Source organism: Ochotona curzoniae, unplaced genomic scaffold (assembly GCF_017591425.1).
Source record: "Ochotona curzoniae isolate NIBS_2020 unplaced genomic scaffold, NIBS_Ocur_1.0 contig_1014, whole genome shotgun sequence".
In the NCBI taxonomy this organism is placed as follows: Eukaryota; Metazoa; Chordata; class Mammalia; order Lagomorpha; family Ochotonidae; genus Ochotona; species Ochotona curzoniae.
This window is the reverse complement of record NW_024464920.1, coordinates 8,672,768-8,698,820: the sequence shown is the minus strand read 5'-3', so window position 1 is coordinate 8,698,820 and position 26,053 is coordinate 8,672,768. Positions and strand designations below refer to the sequence as shown.

Sequence of the window (26,053 nt, the reverse complement as noted above, 5' to 3'; positions counted from 1 at the left end):
CGTGGATTTAGTGTCCTTGGCTTTATGTAGTTTACATAAAATTGTTTTTTTATGAATGCCTACAATTACATTAGATTTTATTTTATTTCTATAGTGTGTTCGTCACCTGAAGTATTCCTTTTTTAAGAAGTCGTTGCTGGGCAGCGTGTCAGATAATGGAGTGGTGACTCTGTGGGATGTGAATAGTCAGAATCCCTACCATGACTTTGACAGTGCACATAAAGCCCCAGCTTCAGGCATCTGTTTTTCTCCTGTCAATGAACTGCTGTTTGTAACCATAGGCTTGGATAAAAAAATCATTCTCTATGACACTTCAAGTAAGAAGTAAGTATAATATACTGCTTTCTTAATTTAGTAACAAATAGTCATTACATTAACAATCATTGGACACTTGTGTGTGCCTCTCTGATTATTGTTCAGGAGAACTAACAGTATACTTAATGTATCCAGTAAGGCAGAATTTTGTTTTTTCTCTCCTGTGTAGAAAATGGTGGATGAAAGATGGATATTATTTAAAGATATGTTTGGAATGTGAATCTTGAGGGATAATGTCTTTTGATTTCATGTCTTTATTTTAGCATGTATTTTTCTCTTTTTGAAAACACTGCTAAATGCATGTGTTTCTGAAACAATGTTACTGCTGCAGCTTAAGTTTTATTATTTAGAGAAAGATTTCTAAACTGTTGCCATTGGGATTAGTTAATTCTTTGTTGCATGAGGCCTGTTGGACTTTACAGACTATTTAGCAGTACCTTTGCCCTCTACCCACTAACTGCCAGAGCATTCAGGAGCTATGACAAATGGCCTCCAGATGTTGCTGAATATCCCATGGGGATGATTGCCTTCAGTTGAGAAACACTGATCTGGAGCTGGGAGCATGTAATCTTGTAAGCATTTGAGCTCTTTGTGCTACCATTTTACAGATGTACTTGGGTAGCTTGAAACAGGTGCAGAAGTGCTACTGGGTGTTTTAAAGACACCTAACAATAGCTACAGACCGTTTAGAGCATTCATTTCCCTATCAAGGAAGCTCCTTGAGCTTTTACATGATTTCACTCTTGTGATCTATGGATAGCCCTAAGAGTCTAAGTCATCTTCAGCTAGGACCAAGGCACAAAGGCTGTTGGCTATCTTTTTGTTGAAGTGGTAACTACGAAGAACACTACAGCAGATGCTTCCCTGTGAAAGGTCATATTCTCTTGAGGCTAAAGCGGGCTAATGAAGAAGAAATAGATGCTTAAAGCTTTCTCAACCCTGAGGCTCGAGCCCAGTGTAGAGTAACATGTGGGAATGTCACATCCTCTGGGAAAGTAGCAATTACTTAGAGAGACTGTTCCTAGAAGCTGTGGGATGTACCTCTTACAAATGAATAGAAAAATAGGTTGGAAAGTTTTACTGGTGATTTTCCTTTCATTGTATTAGAGATGTCTTTAAATTCTAAAACTGCTTTAGGTAAGTGTTTAGCATGTGTTTGTGGTACACCTAATTCTGAAAACGTTAGTTCTGATACTCAGTTATTTATAAGTCATGGGTATGTGTGCATACCTGTATACACTAGCATATGTCCATGTGCTTTGTCTTTCTTTCCAAAGGCTGGTGAAAACCATTGTGGCTGATACTCCTCTCACTGCAGTAGATTTCATGCCTGATGGAGCCACTTTGGCCATTGGAACTTCCCGTGGGAAAATATATCAGTATGATTTAAGGATGTTGAAGTCACCGGTTAAGACCATCAGTGCTCACAAGACATCTGTCCAGTGTATAGCATTTCAGTATTCTACTGCTCTTAGTAAGGTGCGGTGTTTTCTTTTCACCGTTTTTGATTTTACCAAATAAATCCAGCTCAGAACGTGAAAATTACATGTTGTCAATTAAACAAGATATATAATTTTTTCATAATTACTTTTATATGGTAGCATTTTAAATAATTATAACACAAAGCCATTTGGTATACTTACTTGTAATATTTCTTTTGTATTCTAATTCTCATATATTTTTGTTTTCAAACTATTTTAAGAGTTTTTTTTTTGTTTGTTTTAGAGGAAACTGAGATCTACCAGCAAGCTAAAGATTTGTTTTAAGGGAAAAATATATTTATAACAAGGAGCTTATAAAATATTAATGTGTAGTATGACATATTAGTAACCTGAGCTTTTAAATATTCCATTACATTTCAGTCAAGTTTAAATAAAAGCAGTTCAAACAAGCCCACGGCAGTGAACAAAAGAGCTGTTAACGTGAACAGTGCTAACGGAGGAGTTCCGAATTCTGGAATTGTCAGGGAATTACCGGCCACTTCCATTGCCACGGTCCTTCCACAGCCCATGAGCACAGCCGGAGGGAGAGGGACCAGCGCTGCTCAGGAGAAAGCAGGTAAATGTCGCGCACATCCAGCGTTGGGAGTTTGGTTTCTCCCCTCGCCCATGTACATAAATAGCACTTTGTTAAAAACTCGAAACCTGAGTATTGAGGTTAAATTATTAGTAGACGTTATTGAAGACATAAAAATTTTAACTTTAGGTATAAATTTTTAAAGTGTTGTGAAAAGCTTTTATTCTGTTTAGCTTCTGTTGTGAAAAATAGCTTAACAATGGAATGATACCAACTCAAATTATTCATCATTAATTCCACTGGCTAGGTGGTGTTTCATTGTGTTTTCAGATAGATGATCAGAGAGTATGAAACTTGGTCGCTGTTTGAGTGATTTGACCTTCTAGTTAAAAGGGGAAAAAAAGTGTTGATGAGGCATCGTAATTCATGTTTAAGAATGGAGAGCGAGTCAGGTAGTGGAATGAGTATTTTTAACTATTAAATAGTGTACATACTAAGCAATATATTTGTAGCTCATTAAAAGTAGTGTTGGAAATTTAAATGATTTCGTCTCTAATAAGTTATAGAATGAAGTGGTTCTGAAACAGGAATTTAGATCTTGTGAAGGGTATAAAATGATGGTAATCTTGCCCATACACATTATTTTACCTTTAGTAAAGATAAAATTCAGTCAATTGCTGAAAACATTTTTATTTTAAGAAATCATGCTGTGGTGTCAGTTAATAGATAGTTTTAAATGTCTACATGGTATTCTGTTGCTTTTGCAAAATACTGTGTTTGTTTACTAGAAATACAGGTATCTTTTTAACTTTTCAGGACAAGGATGAAAGCAAATATATTTTTGGTGTTTTCTCATTTTCATTTTGTGGAAAAATTTTTAAAAATCATAAATGTGTTGACAGTAAATTTTCTGTGAATGTACATGTCATAATGTCTTAAATTTTAAGGACTCCTGAAAACAAACACTATTGGTACCAAGTAAAAGAAGAAATTCTTCTTGAAATATGAAAGAGTTATGCCCACAAATTCATAATTCTCAAAAAGCAAGCAAAATATTCTCTTCCTGTAAACTCTATGGAGTGTCCACCATTGTTCACTGAGCTCAATAAGGCACCGCCATTACTTAGGACATGACAAAGGTGGCTCTGTGTGACCAGTGGTTAGTGATGCCTACTGCAATCTTAAAGTCTTTTTGCAAAAGTGTGTTGGGTCTCCATAGAGATTATCTGTTAATTTCCATTCGGATGATTTCCAGCTTCCAGAAAAACTTTACAAATAATTCTGTTCACACTTTATAAATTTTGTCATGAAATTTGCTGTTCTTTTTCTGTCAAGGATACAGGCATTCACCTACACACTTTTACTTTTTGCTCTAAAACACTGAGACTAGACTAAATCTCCTGTCCCTCCCTCCCTACCAGGATGGCTACAGGCAATTTTCTTAACCTCACTGAGATCCATTTTTCCTTCTAAACACTGGGATAATAGCTAACTTTTGGGATTGTTGTGAAGATCTGAGAAAATACGTCACGAATGCCTGGCACCTGGGACACATGCAGTAAATTAGTGTTGCTCATCTCATTTTCACTGTCATCATGACCATAATCGTCACTGTTACTGCTATTGTTTTCAGCTTTGTGTAAAATTAATATTTTGCAATGTCTTTCTAGTGAAGCTCTCTTGCTTAGTTACTAAAAGGGACCTCTGTAGATTTGCTGTTGGCTCTCATATTTAGTAGGGGATAAAGTAGAATTTTATATGATGGTTTTATCTGATAATTGACTTCAGTTAAAGTTCTGCAAGCTTTGAAATATGTTAAAGACTTAGGAAAAAAATAGAATTTCTCCTTTTTATAACTGCTAAGCACTTGGTATAAACAGTCTTAAAAAAAATGAAAGAGTTTCAGACAGGAGGGAGAGGTAGGAAAAGTGTCCTGGTTCTTAGTCCTCACATGACCGAGCCAGACCAAAGCTCAGAGTTAGAAAGCTTCTTCTAACAGAGGTAGTGGCCCAAGAAGTGCTTGGTCATTTTGTTGGGTCTCCCAGCTGGTTAGCAGGGAGTTCTTAGAAGTAGATGTGTGGAGATGGACAGCATCTCCATATGGATGGGTGTAGGTGGCCACCTTACCCAGTGTGCGCAACACTGACTTCAGTATAAACACTCTTCAGCAATAGTGTTTCATCTTCACCTGGTTTGATTATATTTTAACTTTCTAGCAGTTATTTCATTAGTCCGCATTGAGCGCTTTTTTGGATGAAAGTCTGTTGTTTGCTTTCATCCAAGGCTTTGAGTTTCCTATTGAAATGTCGAAACACTTTTAAAATCTGATATGTGAACATGCTTCCATCCCAAAGGTTAGATTTTCATCAAAGTTTTTGAATCTCGGGAACTTAGACCTTCATTCAGAGATGAGTAAGAAGCTACCGAGCCTGCCAAGTTCTACCCTTAACCAGCCCCTGCCCTGAAGGGATGCATGTATACTGCCAGTGAAAATAAATAACCGCAACTCTTTTAGTGCTGTCTACTCTTCTTTATGAGTTTGATATTCTGGTTTTTCTTTTTCTAGAAATATACAGAAGTTAGAGAAGTCATTTGAGGGCATTATTATGCTGCTACTGTGAGTGAAAGAAAGAGAGGGGAAAAAGATGCATTTTCTGTCAGTTGAAAAACTGGCATCAGTTGTGTGTTGCTGTGTGTTAGGCATCACAGCCTATACCTTAAGAATTTTCTTAATCATTTGTAGATCATGTTAGTAATGGAAGTCAGTGGTGTTGAGTATACTTCAAAGGGGGAAGCAAAATGTTTCAGAGATATTCCATCAAAATAGCTAAAAGAAGATGCTGTTCTGTGAGTCGCTGTTTGCTTATGAAAACCCTTTTTAATCCATGAAAGTACTGGTTAGCGCTCACTATGGTACAATTATTTATTAACAGTGAATAGTACATTAATTTCTGTGCTCCAGCTTCCAATGAGTGCAATCGCACTGATTTTTATATTTAATTTTTGTAAGGTTTGCCTCGAAACCTAAGCACAGATACATCACCTAGAGAAGCGGATGGTGGGAGGCATCAGGATCTCTCCAGCTTGGACGACACCGGGAAAAGCAGCTTGGGTGACATGTTCTCACCCATCCGAGACGGTGAGTCCCTTCCGACTGGCCAGGGCTGTTGGGTGCTGGCGCTGGGTGCACAGGGAACAAACAGGAGGAGCAGCTTCCGTCTAACTCTGTTTTGGGTAGCTTTTCTTGTCTTCTAGATGTTACCTTTGCCTTTATCCTGATAATTCAAATATTACAGTTCTAAAATATAATGCTGGAAATTTCCACAGGTGGATATGAAATGGCAATCAAGCCTAGTATTTTGATTTTCCCCAGAAGTTTTATAAAGAAAATTGATATTCATAAATAATCTTACTTGTGTCTAATTCCAAATAATATTTCTAAAATCAGAGTGCTTTTGATGAACATAAATATTATTCTAATGGTTTTTTTTAATATAATTTAAAATATTTCAAAAGGCAGAGCCACAGAGCATGAGAGATCTTTCATTTGTTGGTTCTCTCCCATGCAGTCAGGATTAGGTGGTGGGGTCCAAGCCGTCCTCTGCTGCCTCTGATAGCAAGAGGCTTGATTGCAGAGAAGCTAAGATTGAACTGACAGTGCAGCATAGGATGGGGTAGCTCAACTTGTAGCTTAAACTGCTCTGCCACTATGTCCACTCCCTCATTTGATTATTACTATTCAGTTGGTGTTTACTAAATGTTTTCATGGGAAACATGGCTAGTAGATAGTTTGTTTTATCTTTTACCCTCTGTATGAAAGTATCGTATATGTATCATGTATAATAATACACATTTAAAAATATATGTATTTCAGGAAGCTCACAGGAACATGGAATTAGGAGATGTTTATTTGGGTGCAAAAATTTTTGAAACCCATATATGGATTTTTCATGATTCACTTCTATGAACTTTTTAAAAGACTCCTCATATGTATTCACCCCTTACTGCCCCCTCCTATTCCATAAATGTTGCAATTAACAGAACAAAATCCACTGTTTTGGTAAATGGACTCTGTTTTACCTACTATATGAATTAGGACATTCTTTAGCTGTGATTTTACAGTGCTAGTTCATATTAACTTTTTAATGTTATATAGTCTTACCAGTATTATCAATAATATGGGTAAAAATCTAGAGTAATTTTTAGGGTGGGAATAATCATATTTTTTGGCTAGCTGATTCCATTTCTATAAATCCAAAAGTATTGAGAGTTTGCATGCTTACTATTTCATCTGCAGTAATGCAACGTTAGAGGGGATCTTAGTGTTAATGATAACAGGATGTTTAATGCATCCAATTGGAGAAAAGCAGAACCAGATCTGGGGAAGTTTTCAGAAGTTATACGGAAGTTGGGAGCTTTGGCCTGGGAGACCCCTGGGGCAAGTTTTGCACGGAAGAATGCAGAGAGAGCTTTTTTTTTTTTTCCTAAGTGTCTGATGTATTAATTTGTTTAAATGTGATTAGAATTTTACACATATAGCCTCATTCATTAAGGTTTTGTATTAACAAGAAAATTGTTCCAAAGATTTTTCTTTCAGTCTCATGTATTTCAATCTCTTTCTCTGCTTAAATAAAAAACTTGATGTGCTTATGTCTCAGTTGCTTTCTCTTGTAACTAGGACTACTTTTATTTAGAGGAAGCTAGTATTTTGTAAAAGTGTATGTGCATGCAGTATACAATTACAAGATTCGTGCATACACATGTATAAGTAGTCTTTATAGCATGTGCACTGATCATTTATATTTCTGGTAAATTTGGTAATATGCTGATTTTTTTAATATGTTAGAACAGAGTTAAAGGTTTTTATTATAAATTGGCAAATGAATATTTCAATAATATATTTAATGTACTGACATTGGAGCAGATACTAAAAAAACCTTATATTTTTGTAAGATCATATTGCTTTGCAAAATATTTTTACGTTATTTCAGTTGATTCCCAGAGCAGTTCTGTGAGATGATCAGAGTTGTGTTTTGTAGCTAGCAGTACTGAGGCTTCATTGCAGCGAGGCTTGTCGTGGTGTAGCTGCAGTGTGTCACAGACCTTGCAAACCTGCTCCAAGGTCTTGTTCTGCTGAACCTTCTGCCCGCTAGATGACTCAGCACTGTGCATTTTACACTGTATTTTCATGTTTGCTGCTAAGTATAAATCTGAAGAGTGAGAAGGGAAGTTGAATACTGGTTGAAAATTCCTCTGCTGAAATTGTGACCACAGGTATTTCTGCTGTTCCAGCTTATCGGATTTGGGAATCTTTGCAGCAATCTGCAGTGTTTGAGCATTCCCCATCTGACATCCAAAACTCAAAGCTCAAAAGGTTTACGTTTCAGAGCATTTAGCATTTCAAATTAGGGATATCAAACCTATACTCATCTTAATGTTTGACCTCACTAATGTTAGCCTTTGAACTCGACAACGATGAGTGGGGAAGGGCTGGCACTGAGTGGTGGCAGTTCAAGGATGAGTGCTCTGCTTCCAATCCAGCTCTTTGCTAATGTGTCTGGGAAAGCAACAGAAGATGACCCAAGTCCTTAGGTGGCTGCACCCATGTGGGAGACTGGGAAGAAGCTCCTGGCTTCTGGCTTCAGACTGGCCTGGCTCGGGTTGTTGCAGCCAATTGAAGCAGTAAATTGGTGGATGGAAGGATTCTCTCTCTCTTTCTCTTTCTCCCCTTTCCCCTAACTCCCCTCTCCCCCTTCTGTGTAATTTGGTAATTCTGCCTTGAAGGTAAATAAATACATGTTTTTAAAAAAATCCGTATGAAGTCTAAATTGAGATTGCTTGTTTTTCACTATATTTTAAGCCTGGTTTTCTAATTTTATTGCAGATGCTCTAGTTAATAAGGGAGGTGATGAGTCCTTAACCAAAGGAGATGGTAAGAACTACTTCAAACTTAGTGTTTTAATAATGACAATTTGAAATGATATGTGTGCTATTTCTGCGCAACAAATTGTCTCATACTTTGAGACTTAAAAGAGCAAAGATTGCTTATTTTATTATTTCTGTGCATTAAAAATCTGAACATGGCCTGACAGAGCCTTTGGGTCTCCTCTTCAGAGTATCTACCAAAAGCGTGTTCTGCCCAAGATCTAGGAGGGCAGGGATGTGCTTGTCAAGCTCATTTATGTGGCTTGGTTAGAGATTGCTGTCTTTGCCAATTGAATCTCTCCCTCTCTTTTTCATTTTTATGTATAAGAATAATATTTACTGGACTATACATGAGCCAGTGCGTTATATGTATTTGCAATGAGGGACTTTCAGAAGGAAATAATAGTAGTAATACTTGTAGTTTTTATTTATTGAAAGCAATACTTTGCTGGATACCATACAAAGTGTTGTTGTTTGTCTTTTTTCCTAATTTTCCATTATATGGTTTTATAGGTATAAGTTCCTTCCCTTCACTCCCTTTTCTCTCTCCCCATACTGTCCACTGCACACTGTTTTCCCTCATATTATTACAGTAACACAGTTCTTCAGCAAAAGTCACAAGTCCAACGTTCTGTTATTTAAGTGTATCATGCTTAAATAACATGTAGGTATTATCATGTAGGAATAGGCAGTGGTACAAAATCTAGAGTATTGTACTGTCAAGATATATTTAACAGTTTCATTCATTAAGAGTCTTCCTTTTACTTGGGAGTAGAGATGTATATTGCAGCGTATCTTCATGTCCCAATATGTTAGTCTCCACTATGCAGGCAATCTATGAGAAATATATATGCATGTTTGCCTATGTATGTTTTGTATTTTGCGTAAAGGTTGCCTTTTGTCAGAGAGAACATATTCTGTTTGTCCTTTGGGGGACTGCCTTATTGTCCGAGCATAATTGTCTCCCAGTTAGGATCATTTTGTTGCTAATGGTGAAATTTCATTCTTATTAGTGGCTGAGAAGTATTCCGTGGAGTCAATGTGGCACAGCTTTTATATCCATTCTCTTTCAGTGGGTATCTAGATTGCTTCCATGTCTTTGCTGTTGTGGACTGTGCTGCTATATAGGGTTGCAGGTCACTTTCTTGTATGCAGATTCATTTCCTTTGGATATGACCCCAGGAGGGGGATTGCTAGATGAAACTGTAAATTGATTTTCAGTTGCCTAAGCACATGTTTAAACAGCTTTTGTTTGCTTTGGAAGTATTTTATTTTCAAAGCTGAAGGAAAGCTTTGCTGAGTGTGTTATTCTGAGATGACTGTTTTTTCCTTTTAGGATATAGAATATGTCACTTCACTCTATTCTGTCTAATGGGCTTCCTCTGAAAGGGCATTTCTGAGTATGATTGGGGTTCTTCTATAATTAATTGACTTCTCATGTTAAACTGAATATTTAACATGAATGTTTAAGTATCTTTTATTTGTGTTCAGCCAAAGAAGGCTTGATTATGATGTGTCATGGCAAGGATCACTTCTGGTCAACTATGTTTGGAGTTTTGTGCTCTTCCTATATTTGGTTCCCAACTTCTTTCTCCATGGTGGAGAAGTTCTCATTTATTATTACATTGAGTATTACTTTTAACTCAGCTTCTCTTTCTGCACCATCAGGAACTCCCATAACTCTTCTGTTCAGCTTTTTGATGGTGTCCCTTAATTCTGGAGGATTTTCTTAGCTTTACTCAATTCCTCTTCCAGGTTTCTGATTGTTTCAGCATTTTCTCAGAATATGTCTTCCCTCTCTGAGATTCTTTCTTCTGCCTCATTCATTCTGTTCTTGAGGCTTTGCATTTGATTTTTAATTTGTTGTGTTCTTCATTTCTAGTAATTTAGTTTGATTTGGTTTCAATGTGCTATTTCCTCTATAATGTCCTTAAATTTTGTAAGCTCGAGTATGTGCTTCTCATTATTTTTAAGGAACTTTAAAAATTCTTTATCTGGCAGTTCTCATTGTCTTCCTTGGTTAATTCTGAGGTTGACAAAGTCTTTTGCTCCTTTTCAGAGAGGCATCTGTGACCTCATTCATTGTGCCTGTTCCTCTTCTGTTGCCCTTGGCCACTGCAATTCTCATTAATAGATTCTTCTCCTTGGTGCTGGTTTCTAAGCTGTGTCATCCATAGGCTGTAGGTCGACATTACTGATCTGATCCTGTTCAGTGCCTAGTTCTATTTGTGTCACACCCCTTGCTCCAGTGAGTTAAGATCCTGAGCTCCCATGCTACACTTTGCCATTGCCTCTACAGCCACTGCTTCAGGGTCACCACGACTCTCCAACCCTTGTGATACTGTATTATGGCTGCACCATTGCATGCTAAGCCATTGTCCTGCTCACAGATCCTGGGATTAGGGAGGTATCATCTGTAACTTTGAACTAGATCACAGGGCTGTCAGTGGCACCCGTTGCATGGTTTTGTTTTTATTTTGTTCTCTTCTCTCTTCTGGGGGCCATCTGGACTTATTTTAGATGGAACCCTTTGGACACCAAGTCAGTATTATTTTCCCGGTGGGACCAATGCAATGTGCTGAACCAGAAGTGAGTTTCTGCCTGGCTTAGCGAAGGCACAGCTGACTGTTTTTGCCCCCTTCAGTGGTTTTGCCACAGAAGTCACAGTGGTACCTGACATGGCATTGGTGGGTGAATCAAGGGCTATGAAATCCATGCCATTCCCACACCTATTCAATTGGTTCCACTACTCTGTTTCTACTTGGATTGGATTTGAAAAAATAAGCAGGGTCTGCAGTTCTGTGGCTGGATTCACCTCTGAGTTCCTGTTGATCGCCTTCCCATCTAACTGATGGTGAGGCCCCAGTTGCCACTGGGGTGACTGTATGCTACTGTCTCTGCTGCTTCCCAGGGTCCATGCATCTCCAGGTGTCCCTCTCCACTGGCCTGCCCTCTCCCGTTTCCCAGGATTGCACCCTCTCTGCTTCTCCTCATCTGATCCTCCTCACATTACTCCGCCATCTGGCTCTCCTCCAACCAACTGCATCTTGTGTATGGCAACCAATACCATGGCATCTTGCTTCTACCAGTACAGGTGAATAAGAATAAGAGAGAAATAACAATAACAATGGCAATAACAATATGTGACCTAATCTTACAAATAACGTTTCAGTATTTTTTCATTACTTTTACTATATTGGAGGTAAACTACTAAGCTCAGGTCGCCTTCAAAGGGAAAGACGAATATAAGGGTATGGATACCAAGAGGCATGAATAATGAGAAGCCATCATAGATGCTGCTTACCATGGATGTGTACCACAGAAATGTGCTACAGATGTATGCACAGACAGTGGCACTGATACAGGTCACAGATGCATGTCACCAATAATGTGTCTCCTGTTTTCAGCCACTGGAAACTAATTCTGGCCATCCATTCTTGGCTTTGCAGTTTTCAAAGAGTGGTCTCATGCATGGTCTTACTATATAGTGGGAGCTAGGAAATGTCATTTACATGTACAGCTCCCCAAGCGGATATAGAAAGTTTTGAGATTTTTGCCTAAGTATACATTAATGAGTGGGTATATTTGATGAAGAGCCAGTTTTTCTGAATCCCAAGCCATGTCTCCTACTGCATTAATTCACTAATTGTGTTAAAAGTGCTTTTCTTAAGTATCCAACATTTAGATACATCTTGTAAAGTGCAAGTTTTTCCTTCTTTTTCAGGACTTGACTTTCTACCACAGTTAAACTCAGTGTTTCCTCCAAGAAAAACACCAGTGGCTGTAGGCAGTTCAGTATTACATTCTAGTCCTCTTAATGTTTTTATGGGATCTCCAGGGAGAGAAGAAAATGAAAACCATGATCTGACGGCAGAGTCTAAGAAAACGTATTTGGGAAAACAGGAACCTAAAGACTCATTCAAACAGGTATCTGCCTGAAAATGATACTGAGCTCACTGTGTGTGTTGATCGCTAGAAAGCAAGCAGCTACCAGTGGATATGTCCTCATTAGTGACAGTGGTGATCATCTTGATGTCACTTTTAATAACTAAAGAATACTTTTGAAATCTATCCTTGGATATGCTAAAGGTAACAGCAGCTGTAAATTTATACCGTTTTTTTAAGATTCTTGATATGTCTGTTTAATCACTTTATAACTTCTTTAAAATGTTTCTATTCTGACATAGAACTTCCAAGTAGATAACCACATCACTTAGTACAAATGTGAGGGTTTATCAGTGATGCTAAGAATGACATTAAATCCTTATTCTAAAAATACAGTATCCAAATTTAATTTCTTAATGTAAAGGTTCAGAATAATTAAGTGTTACCAAGTCCTTAAGTATATATAACATGTAACAGGCTTTACAATATTTTTGGCACTATAAAGATATTACGGAGACAGTGCAAAAATATCTTTTAATTTATTTTCACATATTTCTGACTACCACATAGGCATTCAGGTATTTTTTTATGACCAGCAATTTCTATTTAAAAGGTTATTGTTTGAGAGGTAGAGAAATTAAAGGAGAGCAGTGAACATACCCACAGATACTTTTGTCCACAATTTCACGTCCCATGTGCCTGCAATAGCTGAGGCTGAACCAGGCTAAAATGGGTTCCTCGGAACTCAGTGCAGATCTCCAGCATGCCTGAAGGGGCTCTCACCTTCTGCCACCCAGCGGCTGCGTTAGCAGGAAGCTCACATCAGGAATGGAACCAGGAGTAGCATCCAGGTGCTCTAGTGTGGAATGCCAGCTTCTTAACTGGTGTTTTGCTGGTAGGTCAAGTGCTTGCCCCAGGGATTTGCATTTTGAGTGATATTAAATAGGAGAAACTTAGTTTCTGCTCAACCTGTTAGCACTGTGATATTTTTGATTAAGAAGTCTATTTTGCTGCTAGTTCTATCTATCCCTCTCTGTCCCTTCCTATCCTTCCTTCATTTCCATGATTCTATCTACTGGCGAAAAATGGAAAAAGAAAAGTAGGTAAGAATATTATGGCTAATGTATTAAAGTTACTGTTTATTTTATATATGAAGTTTGCAAAGTTGATCTCCCCTGGTGCTGAAACTGGAAGTGTAAATACTTCTCCGTTATCTAACCAAACGAGAAATGTGGAGAAATTTGAAAAGCCTGAGAAAGAAATGGAATCCCAATTGATATATGAACCCCCAGTAAATGGATCTTCAACTCCAAGTGAGTACATAACATTAAGTGGTATTTGAAAGTGTGAAGCTCAAAAGTTCTCCAGTTACTTAACTTGATAGACTAATCATAGACTAAAACGTTCAAGGAATATAAAGCTAATGACACTTCTCCAGTGTGACTGTTAATGATAGGAATGAAATGTTTATGAATGGTTAAATTGAGCCAAATGATTTGATTCCCTTTTGGTGTGAGCCTCAGTGTCTTGATTTAATATGGTGCAGATAGAATTCTAATGTGGGACCCTTTGAAAGAAGTAGTTAATTACCTGAAACCATCTTTATTTTTTTTTCTTATTCATGTTAATGCCTTATCCTTAGAATTATTCTGCAATACCTAGAAAAAAATGAGACATGTAAAGGGATATTTAGGTTCCGCTGTAAGAGTTTTCTAGACAAAGTAACTCTTTGTGCAGAAGCATCTTTTTTATCTAGGTACCTGCATTTGACTCTGAGGTTGCCGCAGATATATTGCATTAGCTCACACTCTAGAGCTTTCCCGTAGCACTACTTTACTCTTATGTTCCTTCTGTTTGTTTTTAATAGTCTTGGTTTATCTAGTTTGTGGTGCAGCTTGTCACATTCATCTTTTGTAAGAGGAAATGGTTCAGAGATTCTTGAAGATTAATCCCTCTGTCATATGTTATTACATTAGATGGTTGGCAGTGTATAAATATAGATAAATGACTATTAGAAATAATGTCATAGAAAGTTCTTAAGATGTGTATTCCAGACAGTGAATTTTTCTAAATGTCACAGGAACACTGTTCTTTGCTAGTTTTTCAAGTTTTCTCATGGCAAATCTTATTTAGAAATGTTTGATGTGTCTTAGTCCAAGTTGACTATTAATATTTTCTCTGTTCCTTATTTGAGATCCAAGAGTAGCATCAGCTGTCACTGCCGGAGTTGCCAGTTCACTCTCAGAAAAAATAGCTGATACCATCGGAAGCAGTCGGCCAAATGCACCTTTGACATCTGTTCAAATCCGTTTCATTCAGAACATGATACAGGAAACACTGGATGACTTTAGGTAGTAATTGAGACATTGCTGTTTCTGTACAGACCCATGTATTTATTTGTTTTGCTGCATGTAGAATCAGAGCTGTAAGTAATATGGTGGATACTACTTTTGTGTAGGTTCTAGTAACTGTAGAAAACACAGTGAGCTTTGTTGGTGATGTCCTGCATTTACTGACTATCAGCCAGGAAAAGGCACAGTTACTCAGGGTAATTATGAGATGACACAGCAAGGCAAGCTAGCATTTAGGCTGCCAGTACAGATTTTTTTTTTCTAATCAACAGAATGTGAACAGATTATGATAAGCTCAAATGTGGTACTTAAATGCAGTATTTATTGCTAAGTCGTTAAGTATTTCCAAATAGAGTATGTCAGAATGTAATATTTGATCTACATTTTTTCCTGGGCTTACTTTTTGTCTTTCTCGTCCTTTGAATCTTGAATGTTGTGAAAGTGTGCTCCAGAATGCTGCTTCGTTTTCGCTTGTCATCTCAGTATTTTGAGGCTATTTTCAATTACTAGAGTATCTTTTTTGTGTTAAGAAAAATGCTCATTCAGTATTCACTGTGTGCCAGGCACAATATTAAGGATACAGACATTGGCATAATACAGATTTTGAGGGAATCTAACTGGCTGTAATGGGAACAGAATAAAGCTGGAATCACAAAAGGAACTAATCTGCCGGGGCAGATTTAGAAGGTTATCATTGACGATTTTGTTTTACCTTGAAATGAGTGATAACAGCATGAGCTGTTTGGGACTGTAGATTGCAGGCATGTTTAGGGAATAGAAGTACTGTGGCAAGAGATGAGGCCATGAAGGTGGCTATGGAGGCCTGGACTTGGCAGCAATAAGGAGCCATCAGAGTTGTTAAGCACAGGAGGAATGTACTGCTGTGTTTACCATTCATTCAGTAACTATTTGAGTATCAAGTTTACCACTCCCTTTTTAAAAATTTTTATTTGAAAGTGAGAATTACACAAAGAGGACAAACAGGGAGATTCTTCTGTCTGCTGGTTCGCTTCCCAAATGGCTACTACAGCCAGAGCTGGGCCAGTCCAAAGGTGGGGGCCAGGTCTTGGCTTTCTGTGCCTTGGGGAAGATGTGTCTACCCTCCTTCCAGCCTTGGAGGTTTAAGCCCTGTGTGTAGAGGCCTTCTGTGCATACAGGCCTGCCTTCACTCTTCAGTAAGCTCCGCTTGGCTAAGCTTGGAGGTGCTGTGTGGTGAGGAAAGGACCTCTTTTTAGCTGGTCTGCCTCTCTTAATCCATTGAAAGCTTCTGTCTAAGACTAAGTAAGTACCTAAATTGGCTGTTCTGCCCTAAGTTTCTGCTGGTCATGTACGGCTACTGTTGTCGATGGAGACAGAGGAAGGTGCTGGAGGACCTTCTCTCAGTTGTTTCCCTCAATGACGGGGGTCACTGCTGTATTCCCCGTGAGGACCCAGAGTTTTTCAGAGGAGTTGCTCCCCTGTGTGTAAATCTTCACCAGGCTCTGTGCTTCTTGCCGGGGTGGAGGTGAGGGGTGGGGGATGGGGGAGGTCTCAAACCCTCTGGCTCTCCCTGATTTTTGCATAAGTACTTAGTGAAGAAGGCCTGTGGGGAAAAGGTTGATGAGTGAATGCAGGTTTGCTTCTAAGGGTTCTTAGTTGCATGCCAATCTTCACTTGGCCCCTTCATGCTATCCAGGGCAGGCTTTTCCTAACCACTGCCCTGTTGACTATGAAAGCAGTAATACTTCATTCTGCTAGGAAGGACTTACCATTAAAAAAAAAATTTTTTTTTTTTTTTTTTTTTTTTTTTAGATTTCTTTATATTCTCAGCTCTCTGGTTGAATTAAAAATGGTCAGGTTTGAGGGATTACATCTTGAAGATAGCTTGGAGTTCATATATGTTGTTTTTCTGGAATCTTTAAGTTTCCTTTTTTTTTAAATTATATCTTTGACAATCTTTACATAGTTAATTAGGGTAAAAAAGTTCAAGGGCTATAGGGAAGTGGGTAAGACTATTATTTCCATATTGTTTCTTTCATGTATCTGAGGTAAACGGGGATATTGAGGGAGAAGCCCCACCCAGTTTCCCACCCACCCCAAGTCCCGGATATGGGGCATGCTCTGAGACACTTGCTTATGTGGTTTTGATAGTTTACCAGTTAGTTTCCTTTTCTTTTTGTTTAGCCGTATTTTAAAGGTGTATTTAAATGTTTTATAGGGAGTCCTACTTCTATTTGGGAGTGGAAATGTATATTTCTATGTGTCTTTGCTTCCCACTACAATGGTGTACGTTTGTTCTGGGAAGTAGTTCGCCCTGCTCTTGTGTTGCCAGGTCTTACATTCTCTTAGGAATAGTTAATTTCCATCACCCTTCTAAAATGTCAGCTCAGTGTCTGGAGTATTCACCCTTTTTACCTGAACTTTAACTTCAGTTTTGCCAACATTACAGGGTGCCAAAATAGCCTTTTCTGATTTCTAGCTGATTTTTTTAACCTTGATTTCTTACCTTATACTCCAATACAAGTGTTGTTAGGAGTCAGCAGCTGTCTCAAGGACATAGTGTCCTATTTTGAGGCTGCTCCTCACCTCCTTTCTTCAGGACCTGAAACCTCCCAGCCTTGGTATTAACACATTCTAACACCCCATACCCTGTGGAATTGTGTCAAGCCCCAGGAAAATGCCTTAGTGTAGCCATTCTTTTTTCTCTTTGGAATTTGTGTGCACTTCACGGAGAAAGGCAAGTGTGTATATAAGGCTTAGCTAGTGGACATACCTACTTTACAAGATCATATCCCTTCCTGGTTGGCTTGGTACTTCTCTGATGGCTTCAGTTTGTTTTGAGAACAGCATTTGTCATGACTTGAAAGCAGAAGAGGAATTTTCAAGAATGACCCTGTAGATACACAGAAAATGTAATATATTTAGGACTACGTCTAGCCACACAGGTACCCGAAGTGACTCTGAATCCTAATGTGTGTTTTCAGATATAAGGTACTCAAGGCCAGATAGCATCTGCTGTCATATCTTTTTGTAACATCATGAAAATGCATTGACTATAGACCACGTGGCATACATGATCTGTAACTTTAAGAAAAGCATATCTTTTCTCAGCAGCATTTGAGAGAATAATAACTTCTTTTTGGGGGTTTTCCTAAGATGAGTTCATTGACAATGTCAGACAGAAGCCAACAGAAAGCTCTGTGCAGTGGTAATGTTTGAACTCATAGATTGTGGGACCAGTGACTTAGTGTTTGCTTTATTATCTCTGTATTCCTTTATAGGTATGAATCAGTTGCATTTATGAAGGCATTTTGCAATCCAGTAGCCCTCTGTCAGTATTTTTTAATAGCTAAAACGTTGATAATCCATTGATATTTCTAACCTGCTGAATTCTGTATTTTATTGTAAAGTATGTTTCTTTAATGATCATTTCTACATAAAAAATATAGTGTAACGAGAGTTTTAGAGGTAAACTGGGTTAACTTGCTTAGCTCCACTGTGAAATACTGCATAAGTTACTTCATTGGCAAATGAAAGCAGTAATTGAAGCTAATTGTGAAGATTAAATGAGTTCTTACTTTTGAAATATAGGAAGTTCTGCCTTCTACATTAAATAATAAATAAAAGCAAGGTGCAATGATATGTGAATTATTGTAGTATTTATTAGTATCCAGTAATTGAAATAAAAGTGATCTAGAATTGGTGATGCTGTTAACAATTCTAACGATTATTTTACTTTCATTCCTAGAGAAGCATGCCACAGGGACATTGTGAATTTGCAAGTTGAGATGATTAAACAGTTTCATATGCAGTTGGTATGTATGGAAAATTTCAGTCTGAGTGAATGCCAAGTTGTTTTGAAACTGAGAAAAATCTGGAAAAGGCAATGTATTTTTACCTGTTTGTATCTTGCTACTAAAATGGATAGGGAGTTTTAGAAATGTAGTAAGTAAAATCAATTTTAAGTGGTTGCCTCCTTTTTAACCTGTCAAAATTAAAAATATGCTTAAACAGCCCTTTTTCTCTGATATGAAAACTAAGAGCCTTCCTAAATGTGTGAATGTAAGTTTCCCAAAATATATTAATTTGACCAGTGATCACTGTGGTTAAATACAAAATCTGTCATTCCGCTAGTTAATGAAACATGAGGGAAATGATACCTGTAAGTATGTAAAGTATGGCTTGCCAAATAAGTGTGAGATAACCAATAATTTAAAACCCATTCTTCCCTTTTTCTAGAATGAAATGCACTCTTTGCTGGAAAGATACTCTGTGAATGAAGGTTTAGTGGCTGAAATTGAAAGACTACGAGAAGAAAACAAAAGACTGCGGGCCCATTTTTGAAATTTCACTGAATGCCTTAATGTTTTATAATTTATGCAGTTCTGATTGACACAGAACTACACAGAATAAGTGTTGATTTCATGACCTCTAGAAGGAATTTTTTTTCCCAAGTAAAAGTTGATAGGACTATATGCAACTGCTATTTCATTTCTTTGTTAAAACATTTATATTTTTATATTAAAAGCTGGACAATAATAAATCATTTACCTAAAGAAAGTAAACAGGATCTTTATTTCCTGAAAGCTTTAACTATACACTAAGTGCCCTTTTTCCTAAAACAAGAAAATTGTGCAGAAAAATAGGTTATGCTTTTTAATCACTTCTTTTGTATCAGATGTATTTTTTGATTGACAAATTGCCTTCTAAATTTTGGGGATAGTTGAAGTTTGAAGAGTTTGATATTTCTTCTATTTTTATAGGGATGATAATTTTAAAATGGCAATTGGTATTTTAAGCCATTAATAAAATACAGTGTTGACTAGTAATTATTTCATTAACTTCATGAGGTCAAGTTAGGACTGTTATTTATTAACTGTGATATTCTGTATTCTGTCTTTTACATGTATTGCTTTGTGGTGCTTCTCACAACCTTGTTGTGTTCCTGGTTGGTATTCTTCTGTTAGCTCTACCTGTTAAATCTCTGAAGGGTTTGTAAGGGTCAACAAGACAAACGTATCTTCTCAGTATCTCACCAGTTCATAACATAGAAAATTATAACATGCTCACAGTGTGACTCAATCAGTGAAATTTTCATGTAATATATTAAATGTTACAGTATTATTGTCATTTTTCTCCCAACTATCAAGTGTAGATTATTTTGTTTTGTGGTTTCTGTCATTAACTTTCTCTAATGCTTTGTATGTTGTGCATATTTTTATTTTATTAGCCTTATCACAAAATTATTTATGAAGACTAATTATCAGAGAAATTTATACCTCTTTGGCAGTAGATGGATGGGAACGTCTGTTGTGATCGGTAATTTTAGGGGTGTAAGTTGAAGATGCCTACTGACTTGTTTGCTTTCTTATTGTCAGTTGTCCCAAAGATTTGAACTTTGTACCTTGTATATTGCTCTCTAGTCCAGTCTTGACTTTTGGGAGAAAAGTTGCTAAAATAAATAAATAAATAAAATAGTTTAGCTTGCTAACTTTCTAGCTTTCCAAAATAATGGAATAATTTAAGGATGCATTTAATAAGCATAAATATCCTAATAATTTAGTTTAAAATTGAATCAGGAACATTACTTTTTTTCTGGTGTGTCCCAGAGAACACATTTGTATTGAAGCATATAGAGGTGCTAATGTAATCTTTGCCTGGCAATTAAGAAAGCATTTTGACTTGTAGCAAGATTTTTTTAATACATCAATCAACAAGTTTAAAAGGCACAAATATTGAATTTCACCAATATGCTGTTTTTAAATGTTTTAATATTTTATTATTGCCTTTTCTATAAAGGTACATAATGTGTATCAAAGGAGGTAAGATAAATACAACAGTATTTTTATGTGTATATATGAAACATTTTTGTCTTGAACTTAAAAGCTGAATAAGTATAAAAATAAAATTTTTATGGTGAAAAATAATGAAGTTGAAATTGGATTTTTATCTATAACCAAAATGTAATAATAGGAATTGAACTTACCTCACTGTCTGAAAAATAAACAGGGTGATGTATGTGCAGTCCTTCTCAGATCTGGGTATTAGCACAGCACAGTGACATTGGAAACATACAGGATTCAAGACTCAGTGACCCCAAACTCCAAGTAAGAAGAAAGCTACACCACAGTACATCATCAGTTCCGAAAAGAAGCAGTAAAGGAATATTATTAAAAGGAGCTAGGGAAGAAAGGGGGGCATAGGATAACAAAGTGTCAGTGGAGCAGCATGTTTGATGTACTGGGAAGAAAAACTCAATTTATAATTTTATACCCAGTGAAAGTACTTTTTAAAAACAACATGAACATTTTTTTCAGAGCTAAAAAAGCCTAAGAAGTTCATCACAAGCTGCCTCACACTCCAGGAAGTGTTAAGTAATGCCTCTGATCTGAAGAAAGAAAGAACTCTGAAAATTACAAATGCATGAGCAAATGTAAGGGACATTTTTTTCTTATTTTGAATGTTGCTTAATAAAGAATGTGTAATTTAACAAAGTAAGGTGAAACATGACAGTGTCATCAAAGTTTTGGGAGGAGTGCCATGTGAGTATACCGCTCTAAAGCTCTTACACTAAAGAAGCATAATGTTACCTAGGAGTAGACTGTGATAAGATAGTAAACTGTAAGCTCTAATGCAGTCACAGAAGGAATACCGCTTCATGAGTAATTAATGAAGTAACAAAAAAGATCCCAACTTTTTTTTTCACCAAGGAAGATAAGAAGGCATATATGTACATATACACACAAGAACATTGGTCTTCAAAGAAATGCAGACTAAACCACAATGACATTACTAAGCATCTGTTTAATGCCACTAAAGACATGGACCACAGCAAATGTTGATAAGGATGTGAAGCAACTGGAATTTTCATTTTCTAGTAATATAAATGACATTAATTTTGAGAGACATTTTGGCAATTTCTTAACCTATTGAGCGTATACGTCTTTAATACTCTAGTTGTTACACTTCAGTATTTCTGGAAAACGAGAACCATGTCCACATAATTTTCACATCTCAGCAGCATTTATAATAACCAAAATTAAAAATAATCCAAATAACAACAGGTAAACAATCAAAGGAATTACCATGTATACAGAATACTGCAAAGCTGTATGAACGAAATAATAAATGCATACATAATAAATACAGACATAAATGAAAAAAAAAGTGATTGTACTAATAAAAGCTAGATCATAAGGAGCATGGTCAATGTGTGATTCCACTGACAGATAACGTTTAGAAAATTCAAATTTAATTCTGGTGGCAGAAAGCAGTTACTGTTTGGAAACAGTAGGGATGGGATGGGAGGGGCAGATTATAGAGTAATGGTATCTTGAAAATGTATATAGTAATATTCTCAACTGCAGATTTTGTCAGCTTTTGCATTTAGTTTGTCAGTTACACCTCAGTTTTTTTAAAAAGGTCCATTATGACATTAGTATATTTGAATGATTTTTCCTATGTCTCATAAACTTTGTATTGTTCAAAATATGAGGGTGCTGTAAAGCTAAAAGAATACGTTAGGCTAGCACTTTACCTGTTCTTTAGATGTTAATGTAACAAAGGAGAATCTTCAGTATCGAACTTTTGTTAGCTAACTCTCTCATTATGGATTTCTAGTCGCAGAAAATGTGGAGTAAATAGACAGACTCGTGGGGCATTCCCAAATCTTTGGTTTTAGAAGTTAATTAAAAAAATAGTAGGATGTGATCTACAACATGGCATTTAACCTCAATAAAAACTACTTTCTGGTTTCTAAATTTGTGACAGTGTATTAGATCAAATTTAAAATTTGTTCTCAGCATTTTTATCTAATAATCTGGGTTTTTTTGTAACCTTTAGTCTTTGAAATATGCCTGCTATGTATTTATAAATATTTAGTGGTGAGTTAGTGATTTGAATATAGAAAATTAAGTTCTGTATGAAGTTTATGTTTTCTTAGGAAATTTTGATGATTACTATTTGTAAATATTCAAATTTCTTTGGTCAATAGCATAAATCATTAGATAAATTCAGTCATCAAAAACAGTATGTTTGCCACATGCAGTATGTCCTCTAGGAAGATAAAATTTAAGTGTAGTTTGTTGACATTGTCAGGGAAGACAAGAAACAGCAATAGTACTGTTACTCATAGTTATTTGTCTTATTTATTGAATATATAACATTTGTTAAAGATAAAAGAATATAATTCTATGGAAATCATAATTACATTTCTGTCACTCAGTAAATTCTGACAATTATCATTCAAAAAATCTTTCAGTCTTACCAGTATTGACAAGATTTGCATTTGTGTTTGAAGCATAGTTTATTCTAATATGAGAAAATAGCAACTAGAAAAGTTTAAGAACCTGTGATATTATTAATTTAAATCAGTTACTGATATTTATATTGTTAAACATTTCCATTGTTTTTAAATATTTACTTATTGCAAAGTCAGAAAAACAAGAGTTCTGTCTATGAGGAAGAAATACAGAGAGAAAAATCTTCCATCCAATGATTCACTCCCCCACAGTGATGGCAACATGTGGAGCTGAGCATATCTGGAGCCAGGAGCCAGAAGCTTCTGGGGCCCCCACGCAGGTGCAGGGTGCCAAGGCTTTGGGCTGTCCTCAACTGCTTTCCCAGGTCACAAGCAGGGAGCTGGATGGGAAGCAGGGCCACAGGGATTAGAACTGGCACTCATATGGGATCCCAGCACGTTCAAGGTGAGGACTATGGCTGATAGGCTACTGCACTGGACGCAATTCTGTTTCCATTTTTTAACAGAAGCTTTCTAGGGGAGCTATTAAATTTCTAGATGAATGGATTTGAATATAAAAATGCACATGTCTATTCTATATTACAGTGTATGGGATCAAGTTCCAGAAATGAAGAAATCAGATTTTGTTCTGTTTTTTTCAAAATTATCTATTTGAAAAACAGGAAAAAGAGCTCTTGTCTGCTAATTCTCTTCCCCATATCTCCGCAGTGTCCAGAGCTGAACTGAGGCTGAAGTCAGGAGCCAGAAACTGAGCCAGGTCTTCCATCTGTGTAGAAGAATTTCAGGCAACTGAGCCATCACTTTTTGTTTTTCAACTCAGCGTTAGCAAGAAGTTAGAGGCCAGAGCATGAACTGGAGCCAGGAAACAAATGCAGCGATTCTGTTATGGGACGTAGCGTCTTCATTGCAAGGCTAAATGATTACCCTACTCTTTTAAAGAAAGAGCTTGTCCGAGTTTATGCTTCTATAACAGGCTGTAGTGCTGTGATTCGCATGGGTTTTCTGATTCCTACATCATGTGGCAAAACCCACACACATATTTTAAATTGAGTGTTGGATAGCAGGGTGGGAGGAGGTGTTAACCTTAGAGCAGCTAGATTTACCTTCTAGCCACAGCTCACCTACTTACAGCCTTCACTGAGGCGTGAAATATAGAATGGCTCAAAGATTCATATAAAATCCAAACATTGTCTGTCTCCCAGTATGCTTCAAATGATGCTTGTATGTGTTTAGTTAAAATAATATATCACTCCTAGTATTTTATCATGCTGCATTTTATTCTGCTTCATGAAGTTTCCACATGAAGTCAGATTTAATGTTTTAATTGAAAATGCTGATTGTTGTACTCAGCAAGCTGCTTTTCGTTTGAACTCAGAATGATAATCTAAAAGGCTTTTGAGGAAAAGTTGATATAAAGTCCATGATTGGGTGTTTGTGTAGATGTATCCCTGTGTACTTGCCATGTCATTTTTACATAAATTTTACATTGATGTTAAGAGCTAATGTAAAATTGAAATCCAGTCCTCCTTGTGATCTTTAAAGAAATACAAATACACAGCCAACGCATCAAGAGTGATTCACCTTCATTCCCTTTGTGGAACCTTTTCTACATAGGATTTCAGTGGCGATTTAGTATTTAATGAGGGTTGTGGTGTGCACAGATCACAGTTGAGAAAGCAGACATGCACCATCCTAATATTAGAGTGCTGGAGTGATGTGCTGCAGGCTAGGGAAAGTAGCATCTGATTTAGATCCCGCTCCATTTCTTAACATCCCCAGTGGTTGCAGGTTCATGTCCCAGCTGCTGCTTTTTCAATCCAGCTCCCTGCTGATGACCTGGAAAAAGCAATGGAAGGTTGCCCAAATGTTTGGTTTCCTGCCACCCGTGTGGTAGACCTGGTTGAGGTTCCTGGCTGTGACCTGGTCCAGCACTGGCCATATTCAGCCATCTGGAAGAGCGAGCCAACAAATGAAAGATTATCTGTCCCTCTCCCCTATCTCTCTAACTCTGAAATAGGTCATCTTTTTTTAAAAATAATCCAAGTTATTGTATGTTGTAGAATCTGATTATAGGCCTATCTTCCATGTCAATGGGCTAAAGTTTTTTTTACCGAGTTTTAATGTAGTATAAAAGACTAGAAATTAAAGTTCACCAGGAACACAGCTATTGACAAAGTTACAGAGAATAGATAGCTTGAGGAACCATGAAACATCTCAGTAAAAGTGTAAGAGATTTGTCAAAAAATTCTGACTGCTGGATGATTTGGGGAGGGTTTAAGCAAGAATTGGAGTGATGCCAGCAGGTCGGCAGAATAGGAAGTCCTCAGCCGTTCAATGCATGAAGCAGGTTTAATAGCAAGCAAACACCAATGCCACTGCAAGAAATCAGAAATGAGTTATGATGTCCTTCAACCCAGGCATCATGAAGCCAATCACATGACAGCCCAAGAGGAAATGAGTAATAACTCGTTACAGCCCGTCCCTCGCAGCCTGGTGTGGTGGGGTTTTCAACTGCCATCATCTCCCTGGGAGGAGAAGGAGCAGTTATGTGCAGAATTGGTTTAGACAAGCTGCCATACTGACTGGTTTTGGTGTTGTGCTAATTGAAGCATTGAACAGAACTTGGTCCCAGGTTGGAGGTCTCTGAGACCAAAGACTACCAACATGCACAAGAGCTTGTATTCAACAACAGACAAATAAGCCAGTTTAAAAATAGACAATGGACTTTAACAGGCAATTCTCCAACTGTGTTCAGTTGCACATTGGACACATGAAAATATGTCTAACATTGTTTAAGATACTCAAAATCACATGGTGATACATCATGTCATTGTGGTGGTCATTAGCAAAATAATAGAAAACAAGTGTTGGAAAAGTTGATTCACTTGTGAATTTGTCAGCGGGGACATAAATGGTGTAGTCATTTTGGAAAGCAGCATGAAGCTTTCTCAATAAGTGAAAAGAAAAAACAGAACAGGCATTTAGTCTGTCAAAGCGGGACACCTGCATCCCAAGTGGTAAAGTCTGGGTTTAAGTTCCAGCTAGGATCCCAATTCCAGCGTCTGGCTAATGCACACCTCGGTAAGCAGCAGGTGACGGCTCAAGTAATTGGCTTCCGGCCACTCATGTGGGGGACCTAGACTGAATTCCTGCCTCTTGGATTCTTCTTGGCTCAACCCCAGCAATTGTAGTCACCTGGAAAGCGAGCGAGGGGTTGGGATATCTCTTTCGTCCATCTGTATCTCTCTTTAAAAAGTTTTAGGACATAGAAGTACTCTATATATCCAGCAGTTTCATTTCTGGGCTTATCTGCCTCCAAATC

The 26,053-nt window shown here is 37.2% G+C and overlaps 1 protein-coding gene across 1 annotated transcript in view; it reads left to right on the top strand.

The window, feature by feature from the left end:
• NEDD1 (NEDD1 gamma-tubulin ring complex targeting factor) overlaps positions 1-21,109 on the top strand; it is a 53,963-nt gene extending 32,854 nt beyond the window's left edge. The window contains exons 6-15 of the mRNA XM_040980434.1: positions 95-324; positions 1,593-1,794; positions 2,178-2,373; positions 5,342-5,470; positions 8,216-8,263; positions 11,981-12,183; positions 13,298-13,454; positions 14,336-14,492; positions 18,220-18,286; positions 18,711-21,109. Coding sequence (XP_040836368.1) covers positions 95-324; positions 1,593-1,794; positions 2,178-2,373; positions 5,342-5,470; positions 8,216-8,263; positions 11,981-12,183; positions 13,298-13,454; positions 14,336-14,492; positions 18,220-18,286; positions 18,711-18,815 — 1,494 coding nt within the window. The 3' untranslated portion in view covers positions 18,816-21,109. The remainder of the gene's footprint in view (positions 1-94; positions 325-1,592; positions 1,795-2,177; positions 2,374-5,341; positions 5,471-8,215; positions 8,264-11,980; positions 12,184-13,297; positions 13,455-14,335; positions 14,493-18,219; positions 18,287-18,710) is intronic.
• The last annotated feature ends 4,944 nt before the right edge of the window (positions 21,110-26,053 follow it).